The sequence below is a fragment of the Cannabis sativa genome, chromosome 5 (genome assembly GCF_029168945.1).
Source record: "Cannabis sativa cultivar Pink pepper isolate KNU-18-1 chromosome 5, ASM2916894v1, whole genome shotgun sequence".
In the NCBI taxonomy this organism is placed as follows: domain Eukaryota; kingdom Viridiplantae; phylum Streptophyta; class Magnoliopsida; order Rosales; family Cannabaceae; genus Cannabis; species Cannabis sativa.
The window spans coordinates 7,122,267-7,146,538 of NC_083605.1; the positions used below are offsets into that span (position 1 = coordinate 7,122,267).

The 24,272-nt window shown below is 31.2% G+C and overlaps 1 protein-coding gene and 1 long non-coding RNA gene across 4 annotated transcripts; both read left to right on the forward strand.

Moving 5' to 3' along the window:
* The first annotated feature begins 9,867 nt into the window (after positions 1 to 9,867).
* Positions 9,868 to 12,466, forward strand: LOC115716275 (uncharacterized). Of its 3 annotated transcripts, none has more exons than XR_004011561.2 (4): positions 9,868 to 10,587; positions 11,467 to 11,572; positions 11,762 to 11,997; positions 12,140 to 12,466. It is a non-coding gene; the product is annotated as an uncharacterized LOC115716275 (long non-coding RNA). The 3 variants fall into 3 exon arrangements; XR_004011562.2 differs by having other exon boundaries at positions 9,954 to 10,587; positions 11,762 to 12,002; positions 12,086 to 12,466; XR_004011560.2 differs by having other exon boundaries at positions 9,956 to 10,587; positions 12,086 to 12,466.
* A 4,855-nt stretch (positions 12,467 to 17,321) lies between these two features.
* On the forward strand, positions 17,322 to 21,113 carry LOC115716273 (argininosuccinate lyase, chloroplastic). Its single transcript, XM_030645034.2, has 6 exons — positions 17,322 to 17,848; positions 17,969 to 18,349; positions 18,553 to 18,701; positions 19,162 to 19,453; positions 19,902 to 20,066; positions 20,603 to 21,113. The coding sequence occupies exons 1-6, from the start codon at positions 17,507 to 17,509 to the stop codon at positions 20,858 to 20,860; spliced, it is 1,587 nt and encodes a 528-aa protein (XP_030500894.2). The 5' UTR covers positions 17,322 to 17,506; the 3' UTR covers positions 20,861 to 21,113.
* The last annotated feature ends 3,159 nt before the right edge of the window (positions 21,114 to 24,272 follow it).

The following is a 24,272-nucleotide window of genomic DNA, read 5'->3' on the forward strand; positions in this document are numbered from 1 at the left end:
CACATATTCTTATGCAAGATCCTATGCCAAACATCAATGAAGTCTACTCTACTATCATTCAACAGGAATGTTTTCAAAGACTGTTTTCAGGGAATGCTCAATCTGGGCGCCCCAAGGTTTTCTGTCATCATTGTGGTATTTCCGGCCATACAATCGCTAAGTGTTACAAATTACATGGCTATCCCCCTGGCCATAAAATTCATGGAAAAGGTCGTTTCGCAAATCGTCCATCACTGAAACCAGGTGCTAATTTTACTGAACCAAATTCTTCTGCTGATTTAGTTTCCACACTTTTCCCTGCTCAATGCCAGAAAATCCAAGATATTTCTTCTCAAACTGTAGATCAACCATTGGTCTTAAGCTTCACTGATAACAACTCTAATGTTCCCAATCATATTTGGATTATAGACACTAGTGCTACACACCATATCTGCCATGACTTGTCATTGTTTACTCAAACTTTCACTAGTAAATCTTTATCTTCTGTTGCTTTAGCAAATGGAAAATATGCTGATGTATCATGTGTTGGCACTGTTGTTCTTTCTCCTACTATTACTCTATCTGTTAGTGCCTTAACTGTCTCAGCTGATTGTTTCTTCACTTTCTTTGATGATCATTGTGTCATTCAGGACACCACTCGGACACATCAGATTGGGAAGGGTGAACTAGTTGGAAATCTCTATTACTTAGTTAATTCTTTTCCCTTTGAATAAATGTGCTACTACTTTTTCTTTTTCTGATACAAAAATTTATCCTGAGATTGGGATTTGGGGCATCCAGCTTGTATAAAAACTCATTCATTGAATAAAGATTTGCATTTTACTCAAAATTCTTCTCCTTTTCACCTTTTCATTGCTCTATTTTTCATTTATGCCAAACGAAAGAGGCTTCCCTTCATTTCTAATCATAATTTCTTGCTCATTGTTTTGACTTAATTCACATAGACATCTGGGGCCAATTTAACATCATGCATGATTTTAAATACTTTATCACTATTGTGGATGATTGCTCTAGATACACCTAGGTTCATTTTATTAAACATAAGTCCGAGGCTCAACAAGCTATTCCAGCTTTCCTCAATATTATCAAAACCAGTTCAATGTTCAGGTCAAGTCTGTTAGTTCATATAGTGCACGTGGACTTAAATTTCCTACTCTCTTTGCTTCTCTAGAGATCAATCGTTATATTTCTTGCGTCTGAAGACCTCAACAAAATTCAGTTGTTGAGAGGAAGCACCCACATTTACTTGTTTCAATCCCTTTATCTTACTAGTTTGAATGTATCTATACTGCTACTTACCTAACCTGTAGCATAAGTCCCTATAAGTTTTATATCTTAAGTCTTCCTCATATTCTCACTTTAAGGCCTTTGGGTGCCTGGCCTATGCTCATCCCATGTCAAAGTTATCTCCCAGAGCAGTATCTTGTGTTTTCCTAGACTATCCTATTTATATCAAAGCTTATAGGTTATTTGATTTGATTACTAATTGCATCTATTCCAGGGGTGTTCAGTTCCATGAACATATTTTCCATTTGTCACTCAAGATCCACTTCCTACCACTTATCAAAGTTTTTTTCTTTCCACCAGCCTTTAAAATTAAAAACAATAATAAAAAAAATTGTGCTTGACTTTGTTGAACCCAAAATTATGTATTCTACATTTTGTGGTGTTGCTTAGTTGTCTTATATGCTTAGTGATTTGACCAATTAAGGAATACGATACAAAGTTCAATACTAAACTATTGTGGCTACAAAGACAAATAATTAATCCTTGTAGAATAAACAAAGCTTCAAGATAATTACAAGTTGATTAAGAAATAAAAAAATAGGATTAAGGTATAAACAGATCATGAGGTGGATCTTTAACTTGGAATATAAGTAATAGCTAAAGTTGATTTGGACTTCTAAATTTTATAATTTCCTTGACACGTGTCACATATTCTATAAGAACTTGTTTAGAGGTGTATTTATATTTGTATTTTATACACAAAATGTATATTTTTTTGCTGCAACAAAGACTTTTGGAGCTGAACCAAAATTTAATAAATATTAAAAGGAACAAACACACAAAATGGTCAAAGATAAAGCATTTAGTCAAGACTTGTATAAGTTTGTAGATTTTGGCTTCATATCTCCAAATAAACATTCATCAACAATGATTTCTCTAAGCTCCCTTCACTCAGTTCAATTAAGGTTTATGTGTTGTTTCATTATTTCTATAGCTATTTGTTTAGGTGCTGAGACTTCCAAGATTTTGTGCACAGAGAAGGAAAGACAATCTCTTCTCAAGTTTAAACAAGGCCTACTTGATGAGTCTAATGTTCTTTCCTCTTGGGAAAGCCAAAAAGATTGTTGTAAATGGAAAGGAATCAAATGCAACAATCAAACTGGTCATGTGATAATGGTTGATCTGAGTCATAACATTTCTGATGTCTTCTCTGTTGAGCAACCCCTAGCAGGTGAGATCAGTTCTTCACTACTTGAACTGACAGAACTGAATTATTTGGACCTCAGTTTCAACACCTTTGATGGACTCAAAATTCCAAGCTTTATGGGATCTTTTCAACAATTGAAACACCTTAAACTTGCAAGTGTTGGTTTTGTTGGTCCCATTCCTCACCAGCTTAGGAATCTCACAGGTTTGCATACTCTTGACCTTTCAATGAACTACCTTCTAACAGTCAATGATCTTGATTGGTTGACTCATTTTTCTTCTTTGAGATATCTTAACCTCACTCGTTTAAACCTTTCTGAAATTGTCAATTGGCCACTATCTATGGCCAAGCTTCCTTCTCTTATAGAGCTTCAATTATCTTCAACTACTCTTCCTGATCCTATTCTCAGTTCACTTCCACTAAATAATTTTTTAAACTCACTCGAAATTCTCAATCTTTCTGATAACCATTTCAGTCCTTCAATATTTTACTGGATTTCCAATATCAGCAGTAAACTTATTCATCTTGGACTGATGGCATGCCAGATACAAGGTCCAATCCCAGATGTTTTCACAAATATGGCTTCTCTAGTGTCTTTGGACCTCTCACATAATCAACTCAAAGGCGGGTTACCAAAATCTTTTAAAAACATGTGTAGTTTGGAATCATTGAATCTTGAGTCAAATAAATTTTCTGATAGACTTTATGATTCCATTAAAAACTTGTCATGTGCTGAGGAGACCATGAAGTACCTGCACCTTAGTGGCAATCCCTTTTGGGGTCCATTTCCTGATCTCACAAATTTTTCATCTTTGATAGAATTGTTCATAGATGGTACCAATATGAGTGGCCCTCTTCCCAAAAACCTTAGCCAGTTTTCAAAGCTAAATATTTTGAGCTTAGCTTATAATCAGTTGAATGGGTCATTGCCAGATTTTACAGGACTTTCTTCTTTAAGATTGCTATTTCTTGCAAATAATCAGTTGAGTGGATATGTACCTGAGAGTATTGGGAAGCTTTATAGCCTTGAAGTGTTGTTTCTTTCTTCAAATTCCTTGAATGGAGTCCTAACTGAAGCTCATTTCTTGAACCTCTCTCATTTGAACAATTTGGATATTTCTCATAATCCTATGTCTTTGAACTTTAGTTCAGATTGGATTCCACCTTTCCAACTTGAATTTTTAAACATGGAGTCTTGCAATGTGGGCCCTGAATTTCCAAAATGGCTTCAAACACAGAAGAAACTTCGTTCACTTTATATGCCAAATGCCACAATTTCAGATTCCATACCTATTTGGTTTTGGAATCTTTCAACTACCTTAACTGAGTTGAACTTCTCTTACAACCAAATTCATGGGCAATTACCAAATCTATCCCCAAAGCAAAAGAACTATTTTTCATTGGATTTGAGCTACAACAATTTGAGTGGTCCAATTCCATTACTTTCTGGTGCAACCAACTTGATTCTCTCCAACAACATCTTCTCAGGACCTCTTTCTTCCTTATGTGAAGCCCCAGCTCTACAGCTGTTTCGTCTCGACCTTTCAAATAATCGACTATCAGGGGAGCTTCCCAGTTGTTGGATACATTATGAAACACTGTTGTTCTTGAATCTAGCAAAGAATAATTTCTCAGGAAACATACCAATCTCTTTAAGTCATCTAAAAAACTTAGTGTTACTACGTTTACACGATAACAACTTATCAGGAGAAGTGCCATCTTTGGAAGTCTGTAAAGAGTTAAGAGTTGTTGACCTTGGAAGGAATAAGTTAACTGGTATGTTACCAACATTTCAAGGACAAAGCTTACCAAATCTACTGGTTCTAAGATTAAGGCACAATGAGATTCATGGAAGCTTGCCCTTGAGTCTATGTAGTCTACCAGCTCTTCATGTTTTGGACCTCTCTGAGAATAACATATCTGGGTCCTTGCCAGAGTGCCTTAACAATATAACAGCCATGTCTTATGATGTGAATGATAACATCATCATTGGCCTTGTACAAGTGGTCTGGAAAGGCATAGAGATTGAGTTTGGACAGAATCTCAAACACCTTAGAAGCATTGATATCTCAAGCAACAACCTGGGTGGTAAAATTCCTGAAACATTTACTAGTCTCTTGAAAATGATTTCTTTGAACCTATCAAGAAATCACTTGACAGGAACCATTCCAGAAAAGTTTGACAAATTGAGCTCTAATTTAGAGTCTGTAGACTTGTCAAGAAACTGGCTAACTGGTTCTATTCCAACAAGCTTTTCAAGTTTGAATTTTCTTAGCTACTTGGACTTGTCCTACAACAACCTGAGTGGTAGAATTCCAAAAGGCACCCAACTTCAGAGCTTTGATGCTTCTTCATATGTGGGAAATCTCCAACTTTGTGGCCAACCTCTCACAGAAGATTGCCCAGGAGATGAAATGAACCAAGATCCTGGTGCCCATAATGGGGATGGAGATGACAAAGATAAAGGTGAGGATAATGAGATTTTAAGCTTTGGGTTTTTTGTTAGTATAGGGATAGGTTATTTCATAGGATTTTGGGGAGTGTGTGGCACTTTTCTACTCAAGAGTTCTTGGAGAAATGCTTATTTTCGTTTCTTTGATGATACAAAAGATTTGGTATACAAAAGAATCATAGTAGTGTTCAAGACAAGATTACATAGAGCTTAGACACTAATAAATGGTGAAGTTGTGTATTATACAAACATTGCTTTTACTATACTAGTTTTTAGAGTTTTTGTGATCGGTTTCCATGATTATATTGGCGCATATATTTTTGTTGGCATAAATATTTCTAAATAATTATAACTAGAAATTCCATTTATTATTTTTCAAAAAATCCATTTTATATAAAGTGTGTCTATATAACAGAATTATTAGTTTATGAGAAATTCATGGGTGACTTTTTATTTATATTAAAAATAAAATGGTTTATTATTAAAAATAAAATAGTTTATGAGAAATTCATGAGTCACTTTTTATTTATATATAATAAAATAAATAAAATAAATCCCATTACATCCAAAAAAAATACTTTGTACATATTAGGTTTTCTAAATATACTTATGTTATTTAGTTGGATTTTATTCTAAATAAGAATTTACTACTATTTATATCTTTATATATTAAAAGTGCCTATTTAACGGCATTTCTTGGTTTAACAGAATATATTTAAAAATAAAAAAGAATATTCTGTTAAATTTAACGATTAGGTTTGATCTCCCGTTAACAAATAAACCCAATAATTAAACCCAAAAAATTAAACAATCTTTTAAATATTAATAATCTCTTTTTAAATTAAAAAAATCATCTTAGCCACATATCTCTCTAACAAATCTATCTTGGGAGAATATTAATAATTTTTTTATTTATTTTTTAAAAAAGAAAAATATAGATAAAATGTCTAGAATATTCCTAATTAATTTATATTATTTTTTTAATAAAAATTTATATTATTAAATATCTGTGATCAAGCCTTTTCCTATAATTAATCTCGAACACTCTACTTGAAAAATATCTGTGATCAAGCCTTTTCCTATAATTTTCGCTTTCATTTGCATTTACAGAATAGTAAGGAGAAATCTATGGAAAACTTATCTTTGCATATTTGCATCAAGAGGAATTAAAACTTATCTTTCCAGCTCTTACGTTGTTTTCTGCTATTGCAAAATGCATTCAGAGATCGTTACCTTGTCTTTAGTATATTTGACTTGCTGTTTCCTTTTGTATTCACAAATTTTTCAGGTTGAGATTTGTTTGACATCCAACATAATACAATTTCTTCACTGGACGTTCACCATTTTGGTTGGGTCTTTTGCTTCTTTTTATCTTACAAAATCTAATTTAGGAATAAAATTATTACTTTTCCATAACTAAATTTCCTAATAAACTCTAAAATGTTTTGTTTATTCCCTTTTTGTTGCAGTTAGTAATGTTTCTTCCATTTATGTCTATATTTTGCAAGTCATATACTCCAAAATTCATAGCTAATCCTGTATGTTGATGCAGCTGAACTGTATGAAGAAAAACATCCCTTATCCCTCTGCACTGATGATAGGTTTCTTAACTAGCCACCCAAACAATTTTGATTCAAAAATCAAATGCTCAATCGCAACATCCTAATCGTAGAACACGAGAACAATTTCAATCATAGCTTTATATACACAATTATGGCATTCTTAACAAATTTACCTTTACAAAACAAATCGTTTAACAAAATAATTTACAATTAATTATCGAATTCTTAAATAAAAACCACTAGAACTTAAATAAAACTAATATTTACGTGGCTCGCCACGTAACTTTCATCTAGTATTATATATATATTGCTAAAGAATTATTTGTTTTTTTTGGCTCGATTAGATTATAATTGTTTGGCTCCACATTTATTCTATATAAAATATGGCTATTTAACAGAATTTTTGGTTTATGAGAAATTATTGGGTGACTTTTTTTTTTTATTATTATTTTATTTAAATCACTATTATGCTTTCAAATTTCAATGATTATCACTACATTGAATATTATTAATTTTAAAATTATGATATTAAAAAAAAGTAAAAACTAATATAAAATTAACATACGTGATTTGACACGTAACATCTACCTAGTATAAAAGATATTTCTGTAAAAATTGTGCTACATTTAGTAGGGGCGTACATTGGGTGGGGTTTTCAAGTTTTTGGGTTCGGGTTTTGGAATCTTGGGATTGAACCCGCCCGTATGGAGACCAAATTTTTTGAGTTTCGGATCCGGTTTGGTCGAGTTCTGGGTGGGTTGGGGTCAAGTTTCGGGTTAGGCTGGACTTTCTTTCTTTTTATTTATTTATTTATTTTTATCGAAAAATATCACTTTCTTTTTAACAGTATTGCAGAAAAGTACATAAAATTTCAGCGACTTTTTTCATTCTAATATTTCTATTTTTTTGTCATCTTACAGTATAATTTTTGTAGTTTTTAATTTCCTCATTATAAAAAAAATTACTCTACTTACAAACTTATCAATTATATAAGAAAAGTTCGTAATCTAAAATCTAAACTCCAAAATTCAAATGGAATAATTACATAAGGCACCATTTTTTGTAAAATATTTGTATTTTTACGTTCAAAGAATGTTTTTTTTTGTATTTTTACGGTTTTTTAAAAAATAACACGAAAACAACATAAAATCAACAAGAAAACAACATAAAAGTAACATGAAAATAACATCAAAATAACAACAAAAAAACAACAAAAAATAACATACATATAACAAAAAATTAACAACAAATGAACAAAATTTCAACATAAAAGACCGTATTTTATGTAAATAAAATAAAAAAAATCGTAAAAATATTTAAAATTCTGTGAAACTGTATTTTTGTTGTTTTTTTTGTTGTTTTTGTGCATTTGTGAAATTAACCCAATTCAAATTCCATAAAACAAAATCCATTCATATTACATAGGTTAAAGTCCAAACAAAACAAAATCCATACCATAGTCTAAGGGTACACATCGGGTAGGTTTTTTGGGTTTTCAAGTTTTGGAATCTTTGGAGTTTGGACCGAATCTGCCCGTATGGAGACCAAATTATTTAAGTTTCGGGTCTAGGTGGGTCGGGTCCGAGTTGGTCGGGCTTCGGGTTGGGCTGGGCTTTCTTTTTTCTTTTTCTTTTTTTTTTTTGAAAAATATTACTTTTTTCTAAACATTTTTGCATGAAAGTACATAAAATTTCAACAACTTTTTTTACTCTAAAATTTCTATTTTTTTATCATCTTACAATATATTCTTTGCATTTTTAATTTTCATATATCTGTTCAATATAAAATGTGTCTGAATTATTGAGTATATAGCTGAAAAAGACCGTCTACCTCGAAATCTTGACATTCATGCATTTTTAATTTCCATATATCTGTTCTATATATTCTTAGCATCTAAAAATACCTTAAAATTAAAAAATCTTAAAAATTATTAAAACATATTTCAATGGCCTCGATTGTGAAGGAGGCTTAAAATTTTGGGAAACTTACAAAAATACTGGATTTTGACTCAATTCTTACAAAAATACTGCCACACGGTAAAAATAACTTTTATACTGTTTTGGAACTTTTTTTTTTTCTTTTATACTGTAAACACCGAAAATATAAAACGAGGGTCCATCTTCTACACCCACACACAGAACCACCACAATAACACCAGAACAACCGAAAAACAACCATTAAATTCCGGTGAGATGAAGCAGAAACATTAAAACCATTAATATTAGGGCTGTCATGATTTTTCTAATGTTGTTTTTGGGCTGTTCCACTATTGTTTCGTATGTTTAACAAATATTGGTTTTAAATTGCACATGTTAAACCAACTACTAAATATTTATATGAGGTAACCAGAATGAAAAAATTATGGACAGTAAAAGACTTACCTTCCATTAAAGTGGTGAAACCTAGAAGACCAAAAAAAAAGAGGATGGAAGCTGGTTGGGAAAAAAAACAACAACATAACAAATGCAGTAAATGTGGGAAGTTGGAGCACAACAAGAGAGCATACAGGAGGAGACATCAAGAATGAAAAGAATGAGAATAGCTAAAAAAAACAGTGGAACAACAAAAGAAAATTGGCCATATATTGAAGTATATGATACTGAAGAAATAACTTACATGCAAATTTTATTGTTCCCTATTGCTAGTAAAAATAGAGCAGTACAATAATATTTAAAAAAAATGAGATAAAAAAATAAAAGAAAACAACAGTAAAACAACATTGAAACAATAATAAAACAATAACAAAATAAACCATCAGAGCCATCAAAAGATACAAACTACTTACAAAAACCAGAGCTAACTATAACCCCAAAAAAGGAAAAAAAAAACATAATTAGTAAAAACAACAAAAATTCATTAAAGTTTATGTTGTTCTAGAAAAAATAAATAAAGAAAAAAAGAGATTTTTTTTACTTAGAAAGCTTGAGTTGTCTACTGTTCTTCTTCTTCATCTGTATTGTTCTTCTTGAAGATATTCTCAAGGATAGGCTCTTTGTCTACTGGTCTCTCTCTCGCTCTCTCTCTCTCTCTTCAAACACATCTTGAGGGCTAAAGTTCAAGCACAATTGTATGGATTTGTAAACAAAAAAAATAAAATAAAGAAGAACATGAAGAAGCAGATGAACATGTGAGGGATATGAATAGCTTAAGATGATGAAAAAAATTGAAATGATGAAATGTGAGATAAGTGTAATTATAAAACAAATATAATATATAATTTTTTTTATTTGTCACTTTTTTTTTTAAAATGTGAGCTACCCTGATTTGACCATGAGCATCACATCAACAATTTTCTTTAAATTAATTAAAAAAAAATAGAAAAATGTATGCAAAGTGACCAGTGATAGTATGGCAATATAAAAGATGGTATAAATGTACAATATTTTTGTAATTTCTACCGTATGACAGTATAAAAGTAATAAAATGCTAAAATACAATATACCTTGTAAATTTTTTTTTATTGAAATTTTAGCATCTAGAAATAACTTAAAATTAAAATATCCTAAAAATTGTTAAGAATATTTCAATGGCCTCTATTGAGAGAGAAGGAGGCTTAAAAGGTTTCTATTGAAATTTTCAATCCCCGATTGAGAGCTGGTGAAAGAGCTTTTCCACGATTGAGGGTGTAAGCTTAAAAGAATTCGACTGAAACTTTCAATCGCCGCTTCTTTGCGACTGAGGGTTGGTTTCGCAGTTTGCTAATGCCGATGATGATGATGATGATGACGATCTGGGGTTTGATACCCGCAAATCTTCGAGACTTTAGAGTCAACGCTCTGAGTTTCACCGTTCAAAACACAATGAGTTTGAAGTAGTCGATACGATTGATCAGTTGATTGGTTCGATTCTTGATTCAAAATCGATCTGTTGTTGATTGGTCCTATTGAGCATCATAATGGTCTCCATGCTTAGAGCTTCACCGTTCTAGGTGAAACAGGATTAGTTTGAAGTCGATACGATTGAACAATCAATTGGTCTGATTCTTGATCTAAAATTGGATTGTTGTCGATTAGATTTTCGATTGGTCCTATTGAGCATCGGAGTCTGCAACTTGGGAGGGAGTTTCGTTTACAACTGCTGGACTTGTCTGCAACTGGAATGGCTGATTTGTAGAGGAATCAACATAAGATACCTCACAGGTAACAACATAAGATATTTTGCCCCTTTTGACTTTCTAATGTAAGTTAAATTTCAATTTTATTTAACACATTTGAATTTGGCTTTTGTTAAGGAAATAAAACCAGTCTAATGAAGTCCTTTTGAAAACACAAATATTAGATGTTAGGCAAACTTATGATTTTTTTTTTTGGCTATAATAAAAACATACTTTTGTTAATCTTGGAATTGAAAATTCCTTTGTGAAAATGTTCTCAATGTGATTAGAAGAAAAGGTTTAAAAAGCAGAAAGTGGTCGACAAGACTTGGCACAAAATTGCATTGGCTTAATTTTGCTAAGTTTTATAGTTGACAGGACTGGGCTAACATTTTAGAAGCTAAGCATGTTTGGTATTGTTTTCTGTTTTTTGTTTTAAAAAATTGTTTTTAGAAATGAGAACAAAAAATAGTTTTTGAAGTTTTTAAAACACAAGTCATGTTTGGTTAGTGATTTTTAAAAACAATATTAACCAAAGGTAAATTGGTTTTTAGAACAGAAAACAACATTTTGTTGTTTTCAAAATTCTTGTTTTTTGTAACTTTGTTTTCTGAAAGCTGTTTTTAAAAAATAAGGCCAAACAAGCCAAATTGTTTTTAAAAACAATTTTCTGTTTTTAAAAACAAAAAACTGTTTTTTAGTTATGATGCCAAACATGCACTAAATTATCGACTTTTGCAAACTTTGACTCTAACTCTATCTTTTATTCCTCAAAAGCTTTGTATTGTATATCCTCTTATTCGATATCTTCTGATAATTGGTACACGCCAAATCTTATGTCTCAGTAATGTTATGCTATACTATCAATGCATATCCATTTATATGTAATGTGTGTTAAATCTTTTTCTATGCTCTTCTTTCTTAGTAAATACTTCCCAAAACATAAGCTTCTGGAAAATCTAATTGCAACGACTGATGCTAAAGTTGCTTTGCTTGGTGCTGACTATTGCCTCCATGTTGTGCCTGTACAGGTTTCTTACTTCCCTAATACTAATGATTTCAATTAATTTCTGCTTCAAATTTTTGAATAAGTTTATAGCAAGCCCTCAATTCAAGCTAAGATAAAATTAAAATTTAGTTTACTTAAGGTAGTGCTGTTTCAGTCACTGCAAAAGTACTCATAGTGTGTTTTTCATATTACAACATCTTGCATAATATAGGGGCAGATACCGGAATCTGTCTATGGTTAGTGCAGTTCAGCTTGTCTTTTCTAGCCGGAATTGCTGATTATGTCGATCCAGGCTTGCCGTTCATATCCCTCACAAGGGCTTAGAGCTCAATACACTAATGATGATGTCTCAAATTATTCCCTACGCACTGAATAATCAAGGTCAACCTTTCATTGCATTGTTAGGACCTTCTTTCTCTTTGGAACTTATGAATACATTACCAACAGGTGAGGTGGGGCATTAAGATTTATTGATTAAGCTTATCATCTTGAGGATTAATAGATTGCCTAAAGATTTGTTGAACAAACGTTGCAGTTGCTTAGGCCATGTTTAAAGATGTTCATCCTATTCTTGTGTAATTCTTTTCAGCAATGGTGGTGGCATCAAAAGACAAAAAATTGGCAAATGCCGTTCAGCAGCTACTAGCTTCCGATCATCTAAGAATCAACACTTCAAGGTATTACCTCACATGAGATACCTTATGTTGTGTATCGTTTCCTATTAACTAAATTGGTTGTGATAAGCCAAGTTAGCTAGCACAATTGCATACTCAAATTCCTCCATATTTCATGACTCCCGTGTTAAATAATGCTAGAGAATTATGTATGCATTTGAGTGGACGACCCAGCTCATAACCTTTGATATTATGTTTTAAAATCATTTGATTCCACAATATAAAGTGTTTGAGCTTCTTTATGCCAGTGTTATTATATTTTCTTTTAAATTTAATTTCTACCGAAGGTTATTCTTTTATTGATAATGGATTGTTGAATTCCCAATTTAATTTAATCATATCTGATCTCCATAACAATGCTGAAGAGATGGTTTAACTATCTTGCTGAATTTGACGGTTGGCTTGTTGACTTCCTATATTAATAACTATCTAATTATTTCACAAGCCATTCGAATAGTAGGATATAATTATGTCATATTCTATATATTAGATATATATCTCCTAATAGCAATTATAATTTTATTTATGACCACTCCCATCAGTGTCTTTATAATAGCTAAAAGTTAAAATTTTTAGCTCAAAACTTATTTTAACTCTTCCAACAACATCTTTATATAGTTTAGCTATAATAAATTTGCACAAACTCCAATAAAATGCATCTCTACATGTAGCTATAGAGAGAGAGAATGAGCTAATTTTTTTTATTTATTTTATTACTACTTTATTTAAGTTTACTAACTTTTTATAATTACTGTATATATAATGTATAATATAATATTTTTTTATTAATTTATATATTATTAATGTATTAAAAATATATAATTTTAATGATTTTGATAAAAATATAAAGAAGGTGATGTATGGTGTAATGTGTAATGTAAAAGTGTGAGGTAAAATAAAGAAAGTAAGATTTTAGCGAGTTATTTTAAAGAATAGAATAGAGAAACTATTGTGAGTGCTCTTAAACTTTCATCCAATAATTGTTGTTCTCATTCTTTGATAGAAAACTCATTTTAGTTTTATATAATTTTACAATCTTATTTTATAAGAGTAAATAATAAATCACCTTAATATATAACACTCATTTTTGTTTGTATAATTTTACAATCTTATTTTATAAGATAAGAGTATGCAATAAATCACCTTAAATATATTAAATTCAAATAGAAAATTAATATGAAAGATCATGTTTGGGAAATATTTAGACCTCTAAAGGAGTATATGAAAATATTAAATTTTTACAGTTTCATATGAATTTTCATTTGTGGTGAACATTCACACCACTCTTAATATATTATTCATAAATTTTTGGTGCTGTCATATGTATAACAAATTACTGTGGAGAAGTTATCAACTAAGAAATGGACAATGAAGTTATACGTGGATCCAAAGAAAATAAAAAAGTGTGAAATACAAATATTTTAACATTCTGATCTCCAATAGAAAGTTGAAAAATTCTTCATAAATGTTTCCTTTAAATTTCCTTTAAGTATATCCTTAGAATTCACTATATTCTTCCAATTTATTTTTTAAAACATCATATACAATCATTTCTATTAACTTTTAAATTTAAAATAGTAATATCTCTTATTTAATAATATATAAGGTTTCATTTTGTTTTTTTGGACCAATTATCAAAACTTTATACATCATTATGTTTTTAATATAATAACATTATTGTTATTGTTTTTACTAACATTAGTGAACATAATAATTTAATTTAATTTTTTTAAAAAAAGCACTTTACATAAAATATCATTTATTTTAATTCATCTTTTTCACTTATAAAGTTATTAAATTTTCTAAGAAAAGTTGTTATGCCAAACTCCAAAGTCTAAAAAATAAAATTTATACATATTACATAGTCTAAAGTACAAATAAAACAAAATTCATACCATTGGGGTAATATATATATATATATATATATATATATATACTAGTAAAAAGTTACGTGCGAGGCACGTATATTAAATTTTATGCTAGATATTTTTTATTATATTAAAAGGTAATACACTTAAAAATGTTTATCTCATCTTGGTTCAACCCAATTTTATATTGTTCCCATAGGATTGTGTGTTAGATATGAGCTTAGAAGAATAGTATTCGTTAGAATGGGTGCCAGCAATGGCGGTGCTGATGTGAGTTTTATCTTCTGGGAAAAATCTAGCTACTCCGACATTACAATTACACCTAGCCTTTCAAAATGAGCATCATCAAAAATTCAAGGATTATAAATTGAAAAGGATATCTTGTTACTTTTGGTGTGCCCAACAAACTCTCTAACGGATGACATTATATTTCGCATATCCCAAAACTGTTTAAAAGTAAAGCAATATAGCAAGGGAATAGAAGACTTACTCAAATAAATAATTACTTGAGCAACAAAGGATAACTCGCTAATAGAACACTGAATATTACACCCAAATAAACAAAAAGTGAGGAATCGCAGCAGAGAGGCCATGAATCACGGCATAGAAGATGAGGCAATAATTCAATAGCAATATAGGGTTTGAGGGTTTGAGATTTAGAAAAAGAAATTATAAATGATTATCCTAAATAATCACGATTGGTTGCTCATCCTTTTGTGGTTAGTTATTTTATTGAGAATTTTCAGAGATTGTGTTTCCGGTTAAGTTTATACGATTAAAATTTAAAAGTAATATTAATGTATTTAAAAATTAATATTAAAATACATCTTCATAAAAAAAAATTATTATTTTTGAATAGAAAATTATTTTAAAAAAAAGTTACCCATAAATTTCTCATAAATTCGATTAAAATTTAAAAGTAATATTAATTTATTTAAAAATTAATATTAAAATACATCTTAATAAAAAAAATATATTATTTATGAATAGAAAATTATTTTAAAAAAAAGTTATCCATGAATTTCTCATAAACGCAAGAATTCAGTTATATAGACATACTTTATATAGAATAGATATATAATGGTAATCGAGTTGGATTTTGAATTTTCAAAATTCTTAAACCCGAACCCAGTCTGGTGCCGATTTGGGTTACACCGGAATCCAACCCCCTATTCTTGAAACTCGTTTTTTTGGGTTTTGAGTCGGGTAGGTTGGTTTTTAGGTGTAAATGTGACACCCAAATGTTTGACACAAAAAATAACTTTTCGATAAATTTACATTAAATTTTAAGATTGTGTTTCAATATATAATTACAAAACTTAATGTAAAAATTAACATCTAATTAATATTTTTATTAATTTTATTATTATTTTAATATGTAAGATAATAAAAAAGAATATAAATACTTTATAATTTAATGTATACTTAAATATACTAATAAAATAATACAAATGATATAAATATAAATAAAAAATAGTATATTCATTATGATGTAAATTTTGCATCATAGTTTACTATTGTGTCAAATTCGGCACAAAATTTGTTAGATCATCTCTAATAGAGTACTATAAAAATGATGTATATGCATTTTTTAGCATATGTATTTCGTGAGGCTTTAAGCTAGATCAAAGAGCGTCAATGATAGCATGTGATTATAAAAACCAATTGTTTGACCGTTGTGTAAGCTTTACGAAGTTTCGTTCAAATGATTTTGACGTTTGGACGAGTGATTAACAATTGTAAAAGTTTACTTTCTGTTTTGCAAAATATTTCTATTGTCTTTGTTAAACGATTAGCTAATATGGTGACTCATAACTTGCTAGAGCTTTTATATTATATACTGGTCGTCGTTTCAGTTTAGAGGATGTTCCAACTGACTTGCTACCTTGTTTGGTAGTAGAATTTAATGGTTAATTTCAATGCAAGAATTTCCATTAAAAAAAAAATCTCCAATGGTGGTGTATAATGTAGTCTAAATTTGGTACATGCTTAAAGTTGTGCCAAATTTGACACAAAATATAGCATAAGCCAAATTTTACACCATAATAAAATGTTATTTTTTTATTTACTCTTTTGTCACTCAATAGTATTTTTAATGACTTTTACATTTTATTTATATATTTTGTTAGATTTTTATACACTTTCAATCAAATTTAATGTATTTGTTGACTTTTTTGCACATATTTATCAACAATAAAATTAATTTACCTATAATGCATTGGGGTAAAATTGTAATATTTGGACTAAATGGAATATTGACTAATTTTTTAGCCAAATTTAGCCCCAAAATTACACAATTCATTGGAGATAGTGGTGCCAAATTCGCATTACTTTTAAACACACTATTAATGTATATTTTTTGTTAAATGAATTATATTTTAACTTTGAGTATTGTTATTGGATGCTAATGGTGTCTAAAACCTTCTAAAGGTAACACCTTATAATTAATTAGCGATATTTTATAAAAAATATTATATTAAATTAATGAGATTAAATATTTAATTGCACAAATAATAATATAACAAAAAAAAAAAAAAGATACTAGCTAGGCACCAACAATACTTTGTAGCATTTTTCTTTAACTTTCCACCACTTATTATCTTACTATATTTGAAAGTTCCATTTTAGTGTGAAAGAAAATGTAAAGAAATAGAAGGAAAAATAAAAAAAATTGTAAATCATATATGGGAAGAACAATACACTCAATTCAACATAAATTTTCGTGAAAAATTATTTTTTTAAAATCATTTTCTTTACTTTTTTTCATTATTTCCAAAATCCAACTTGCACATAGCATTAAAGTAAGTTAGATTACCATTTTTTTTAAAGGAACCTCTTCAAGTCGAGCATTGTTATTGAATATTAGTGGTGTCTAATACTCTTTATAGGTGACACCTCACGATTAATTAGCAATATTTTTTAAAAATTATTTTCTTTAGTTATATGTGACTCGATACTTTATTACACAGAGTGCTAGATACTAGTACCTTTTAGTAAAAGGTAAATGAGTGGAGTAGCCCTTAAACCGTAGATATAATTACTTGCCCACAAGGGATATGACTTTGATACCATGTTGAGAATTATGGGGTTCCATCTCAAAATTAATTGGTAATGAATGGAGTAGCCCATGTTCTTATATATGACTCACTTCTCTACCATTTATTCGATGTGGCATAATGTCCACAATAAAATTATTAGATTAAACTAATTAACAATATTAGTAGAATTACTCTTTCTCTTTTAGTAGTTCTCTTTTTCAAGTACGTGGACAAATAAAATAGTGAGCCCGAAAAGAATACACAAAAACTCAAAAGGTGATCCCTCACGCGCCATATACAGTGTATCAGTTATAACTTAGTGAGTGAGACAGAGAGACAAGAGAGAGGGTTTGGCCGCCATTGTCGATAATCGAGCATGGACTCCATTATTGCCTATTATTCCTTAACTGCCTCACCCTACTCACGTCCCTCACTTCCCACTCTCTCCTCCTCCTCCTCCATCACCACCAACCTCTCTGCTCCCACTCTCTCTTTCGCTCATCCTAAACCAACAATGTCCAGGAGAGATGTCATCGCTTCCGCTTCACAAACCCTAGCCACGCCTGAGCCCAAGGAGAACAAGCTCTGGGGAGGTCGATTCGAGGAGAGCGTTACTGACGCTGTTGAGAGGTTCACTGAGTCCATTTCATTTGACAAGCTCTTGTATAAGCATGATATCATGGGGAGTAGAGCTCACGCTTCTATGCTCGCTAAACAGGTTTTGCTTTTTCTTTTTCTCTGTTTTCGCACTTAGTTTTGGTGTTTGAATGCTGAGAAAATGTCGGATTGATCAAGTTCTATGAAATGTTTAATCTTTTTATCACTATCTATAATGTAGGGATTGATCAGTAACAGTGATAGGGATATCATTATTGAAGGTCTTAATAAGATAGAGAAGCTCATTGAGGATGGTAAATTCGAATGGAGAACTGATAGGGAAGATGTGCATATGAATATTGAAGCAGCGCTTATTGATATGATTGGAGAACCTGGAAAGAAGCTTCACACAGCTCGGAGCCGAAACGATCAAGTGCTAACTGACTTCCGTCTATGGTGCCGTGATGCTATAGATTTGATTGTTCAGCGGGTTAAATATCTTCAGGTTGCATTGCTGAAATTGGCAATCAAGAATGAGGGTCTTATTGTACCTGGTTATACCCATTTGCAAAGGGCACAGCCTGTTCTTCTGCAGCATCTTCTTTTAGCATTTGTTGAGCAGGTTTGAATTTTTTTCTTTATTAAATTAATGTGTAGCAGAAGAGTAGACTGATAGGAAAGCATGTGGTTCTGTGGATTTCATAACAATGAGTTTATGTTTTAGAGTTCAGCTCATCCAGATACTTTTATGATAGCTCTTTTTGTTAAATAGAATGAGCCATGATTTAGTATTAATTCTGGGCAATTCTGTTGTTTGACTTGTAGCTTGAACGTGATGCTGGTCGTTTACTAGATTGTAGAGCTAGGCTGAATTTCTGCCCTTTAGGTGCTTGTGCATTGGCTGGTACCGGCCTTCCTATTGATCGGTTCATGACTGCTGATGAATTAGGATTCACTGGTCCATTGAGTAACAGGTAACCCATTAGCTGTTTGAGATTCTAATTGTGTGTATAGTACATTTATGCCTCTGAGAAGTTTTTATAATTGCTGCCTTTGGGTTACATTGTAATATTGTATTGTTGATGGTTAATAAATAGTTCTTCATAACCGTCTGCTGTGTTGTCTATCTCACTTATTAATCAAGGTTGTCCAGGCTAAGCTTCACATAATACATGGTCCTCTTATTGGGTCTCATTTCTTTCTCTCTTTTTGTGGTCTGAGGTGTTATTCTCTGTTTTTTTTTTTGGTTTGATTAAACTTAGTGAAAAGCTCTTTATGAAGAGCGAAGAAGTTATCTGAGATTTTGTTGGTTTTGTTGATAACTTTTGATGTAAAAGATCATCCATACAGCATTCCTAATTTAGAACCTAGCTTTTTGTGTCACTTGTGACTTATGGCTTCCCTGGATAGCTCGTTAACTTCATTTATTGACAGTATTGATGCAGTGTCAGACAGAGATTTCATCTTGGAGTTTCTTTCTGCTAATTCCATCATAGCCATTCATTTGTCCCGACTTGGGGAAGAATGGGTATTGTGGGCGTCAGAAGAATTTGGATTTATTACTCCAAGTGATGCTGTTTCAACTGGAAGTAGTATCATGCCTCAGAAGAAAAACCCAGATCCCATGGAACTGGTTCGTGGAAAGTCTGCTAGAGTAGTGGGAGACCTGGTTACTCTTCTCACACTGTGCAAAGGACTTCCTCTCGCTTACAATCGTGATTTACAAGTAATAATGTCAACACTTAACTTATTTGGTGATGGTTTTCACTTTTGAGAATGATAATATTACGAGACAATTTACTATGATTGTTTAAGGGATTACAAAAATAACAATCGGTTCTAAGCAAGTATGGCATATGTCCTCTATTTGCAAGAGAAGGCCAAAAAGTGTATTTCATTTATTCCTGGCATATGTCCTTTCTTTTCAAGAGAAGGCCGAAAAGTGTATCTCATTTATGCTATTGAACCTGGCGCCAATTATATCTTGGGTTTGAGCTTTGCACTTGCTTCCTTGCTTCTCCATATGTTCATACAACTACACACACAAAATTCTGTTTCGCTTCCATTTGCATAGTTTATACAGGTGTATAGGAAACATGTGTAGTAACCTGCATTCTCTTCACAACATTTGTGCTTGACTAACAATATTTTTTTTGTCTTTTGTTTCGTGACAGGAGGATAAGGAACCTTCATTTGACAGTGTCAAGACAATTTTGGGGATGCTTGAAGTGTCAGCAGAGTTTGCGCAGAACATTACTTTCAATGAGGAAAGAATAAAAAAGGCCTTACCAGCAGGTCATCTTGATGCTACAACCTTGGCTGATTATCTTGTGAAGAAGGTAAGATCACTAACCTTTGCTCCCCAACCGGCGTAGCTAAAATTTGATTAGCTTTTAGAATGCCATCATCATTAGCAGTTCCAAATTCATTAAAACTTCACGCTACTGGAGAAACTGATCTCAAGTCACAGCGACAGATTGATGCACCTCTTTGGGGTTGCATAAATCTCGCCATATCATTTAACAGCCCACCTTTCCTTATTGCTGAAGGAACTTACCTTACCTGTATGAAGTGTCTTTTTGGCTACTTATGAAATCATATTTTTTTATTCCTTGGATGTAAATATATTGGAAAGAATTATATGATGTGAAGATTAAGATAGGAATATATATTCCCAAGATCTTAAAATGTTATCAAGAAAGACAAGCATTAACGGAGTTAAATAATTTCTGACGTTAGAATCTGAATCTTTTTGTACTTTACATATATGTCTTGATGGAGAAAGCGATTGTTAATTTTCAAGTGATGTTTTATATTCGGGAAAAATCTAGTTAGTTGGATAGATGTTTATTGGATTCTCATCTGATTTCTGCAGGGAGTTCCGTTCCGAACTTCTCATGACATAGTTGGAAGGGCAGTTGCACTGTGTGTCTCAAAGAACTGCCAGCTGAAGGAGTTGAGTCTTGATGAGCTGAGAAGTTTAAATCCAGTGTTCGACAAGGATGTATACGAGTATCTTGGAGTTGAAAATGCAGTTGAGAAATTTAGCTCATATGGTTCAACGGGGTCATCATCGGTTGCTTATCAAGTTGATTACTGGGTCACTAAACTTGGAATCACAAAAGAGACCTAACTAATGCTCGGTTCTGGAAATCTCATTAATATCGGGATCTGGCGTCGAAGCTAGTGTTTCTCATCCAGAGCCTTAGGAGGAGCTTTATAGAACTCCTCATCAAGTTTTTGCTTTGTCTGAGGTTCCTAGTAAGGGTAGACTTTAGGATATTACTTGTATTTGTCCTCCATTTGCTGGAAAAGGTTCTGATTTGTGAAAGGATTTGGGGCAATAAAATTAAGCACAAGAAAGAAATATAATATTTGTTTTTTTTTAATAATATATATGTATGCTATCTTGAAATAAATTTGTTTATGTAAAAGTAGAAGGTAACTAAAGAAACAAAGTTGAAGGCAGAAGAAATAGAGTAGTATTCTTCAAGCCATGGAGTCAAGAAGATACAAATTGGTGATGCATTGCTAAAATATAACCACTTTGTAAAAAATATGCTTGGATAGTGTGCTAAATTTGCCACATAATCACAATACATTATGATGCAAAATTTGTATCATAATAAATTTATTATTTTTATTATTTTATAATTATATTTAGGTCTAGCATTAAATAATAGGTCTATCAATGCTCTCAATGGGAAGGAGTCTCATTGGACGCTTGAGAAGTATGTTTCATTTTGTATTAAGTATTCTCCATCTTTTATTAGTTGTAATTTTATGAATGTTAGCAGATCTTGTAACTTTATGGCCCATAATGTGGCTAAGTGGACTTTTACCCACCGAATGTACGACTATATTCCGACCTCCTCTGTTCTGGAGAACTTGCTTTGTAATGATCGAGAGGTCTAATTTTGTGGTGTTTAATGAATGAATACGCTTATTTTTTTTTTAAAAAAGAAAAATTTAATTAAATATTAAATTTCGTATATAGTTTCACAATAGGATATATACGGCGAGATCGTCTTAACATTTATAATTGTTACACATATGATACTAATAAAAAAATGACGGCAAAAGTACCTTATCTTACGATTTTGTTGCAATTGTACATTTTTTTGGCTGTTAAGTGTCAACTTAGAAACGTGTGGCGACATATTATTGGACCACATATTAAATAAACTAAGAAAATATGTCGCCATGTGTTTATGAGTTGACACTTAACGAGTTTAATTGGCACTTAACAGCCAAAAAAGAGTACGACTGCAACAAAATTGTAAAATAAAGTACTTTTGCCGCTATTTTTTTGATTAATGTTATATGTGTAACAATTACAAATGTTAAAGAAGTTTTACCGCAAATATTCCTTTCACAATTTTGTATTAGAGTACAATATTAAAAATTGATGCAAATATATTAAAGTTATTCATTTTTCTAAATATAGTACAATTTTTATTTCTTCCACTAGAAATAACCTAATAAATAGTAATGTTATATATTTGCTTTTGTATTACAATTTGTTTTCATGAAACAATAAATCGAGCTCTTGTTCCATTCCTTTACACACATCGTGACTATGTAAATTCTCACACTTACGTATTGTGATCAAAATGTACAAAGCACAAATAGAAGTTGCAGATTACTTTTTAAGTTTTTTAAATCATTTTGAATCATTTGGAGTTCGTACAAAAAAAGTTATAGAAATTTTACTGTAAAGGGTTAAATCAAGACAAATAGGTTAGATAACAAACGTTACATGTCAGCGTAGTAAAACGAATTAAACCTATATAAGTGATTTTTTAAAGCTTATTAAATATTCATTACTTTCACTTAAAGATTCATATTAAAACAATTCTAAATGTGGAGAACACCTTCTTGGAGTGAAAAACACGAAACTTGGAAATTGAATATTGAAGATGAATTATTATACTAGTTTCATCTTTTTTCTTTCACTTTCTATTTCACCTTTAGTTCGTGAATTTAATGGAACCCTATATTTAAAAATAAGTATTCTTTCTAATTCTTTATTTTGATGCTGATATTGATTGTTTATATTGATTTATGTTTGTTAGTTTTTAAATAGTAATTAATTTTAAAATTGCATTAGTAATTTAGGTGAAACTTGGAAAAGAAAACATAAACTAAAACTATTGTCCATCATAAATTCTCTTAGCACCACATGGATTTTTGATGGTATATGAAAAAGAAGTTGTGAGGCACACTCCCGATGAGTAGTCATCGAAAATACCGCAATAAATATAGTTTATTTAGTTTGATTAATTAATTAGTTCTTAATTTAATTAATTAAATTAGCAAATCAATTAAACTATTAAAGTTATAAGCTACTCATTCCAAGGTCCAAGCACTCATGTAGGTTCAGGTCTTGATCACACTTTATAACAAAAAATGATCAAGAGTGAGAAAACTGAATGGAAGGAGTCAATTAATTCAGTTACAATCGCTGTAAGCACTACTACAAATATCAGAATTCGCGACGGTCCTAAAAACGATTTTTTTCGGGGACCGTCACTTAAAAATTAAGTAACTATTTAAAACCGTCGGCAAAAATTTAGTATTCCCGATGGTTTAAAATCGTAGTAAACAAAATAGGCGACGTTTTTTTTAATAAAATGCGATTTTTTAATGGACTCTTATAGGCGACGGTTTTAAACCGTCACCTATAAGGGTCTATTAAAAATCATCACCTACTTCTTGCCACATTTCTCACGTGCCCACCTATTTTTTTTTTCTATTTCCCACATGCCCACCTATATCTTCTCACATATTTCTTCTCCATTTCCCACACCCTAAAACGAAAATCTTAACTCTCAAAAATCCCACCCACGCCTCCGCACCATTGCCCTCCTCTCTCGCCGTCTTCCTCCCTCCTTCGATCTCCCTTTTTTCTTGTCTCTCTCGTCCATCGATCTCCACCCACCCCTCCTCCCGTCGGTCTCCCTCTACTCTTCGTCGCATACGTCGGACCACCACCACCTCCCGTCGGTGTCCCTCTCATCTTCGTCTCATACGTCGGACGACCACCACCTCCCGTCCATCTCTTTCTTTCTCTCCGAGCTCGGTATAAATACATTTATTTATTTATATACTTTTTTATTTATTATGTATATTTATTTTGTTATTGTATAAATTTAATGTGTTTTATAGTTAGTTGTTATTGTAACAAAATTAATTAGTTGTTTTATTTTAATTTAAGCTAATGGAGGAAAAAAAATGGGCGAAAATATAGATTTTTCTGCAATTAACAGAAAAATCTGTATTTTTTTTTACATTCCCGACGGTTTAAAACTGTCGCCTATAACAGGGTATAGGCGACGATTTTAAACCGTGCCCTATACTATAAAGATCTGGGTTTTTTTTTTTTTTTAACGATTTTTAGTATTTAGAGAGACTTGTCTTATTGATGAAGATCTGGGCTGTAAAAATATTTATTGAATATGAAAATAAATAATCAGTTTTGAATTTTTCTCAAATTAAGTGTGAAAACTAAAATTTTAATTAAAGTAATAATTTATGAAAATTGA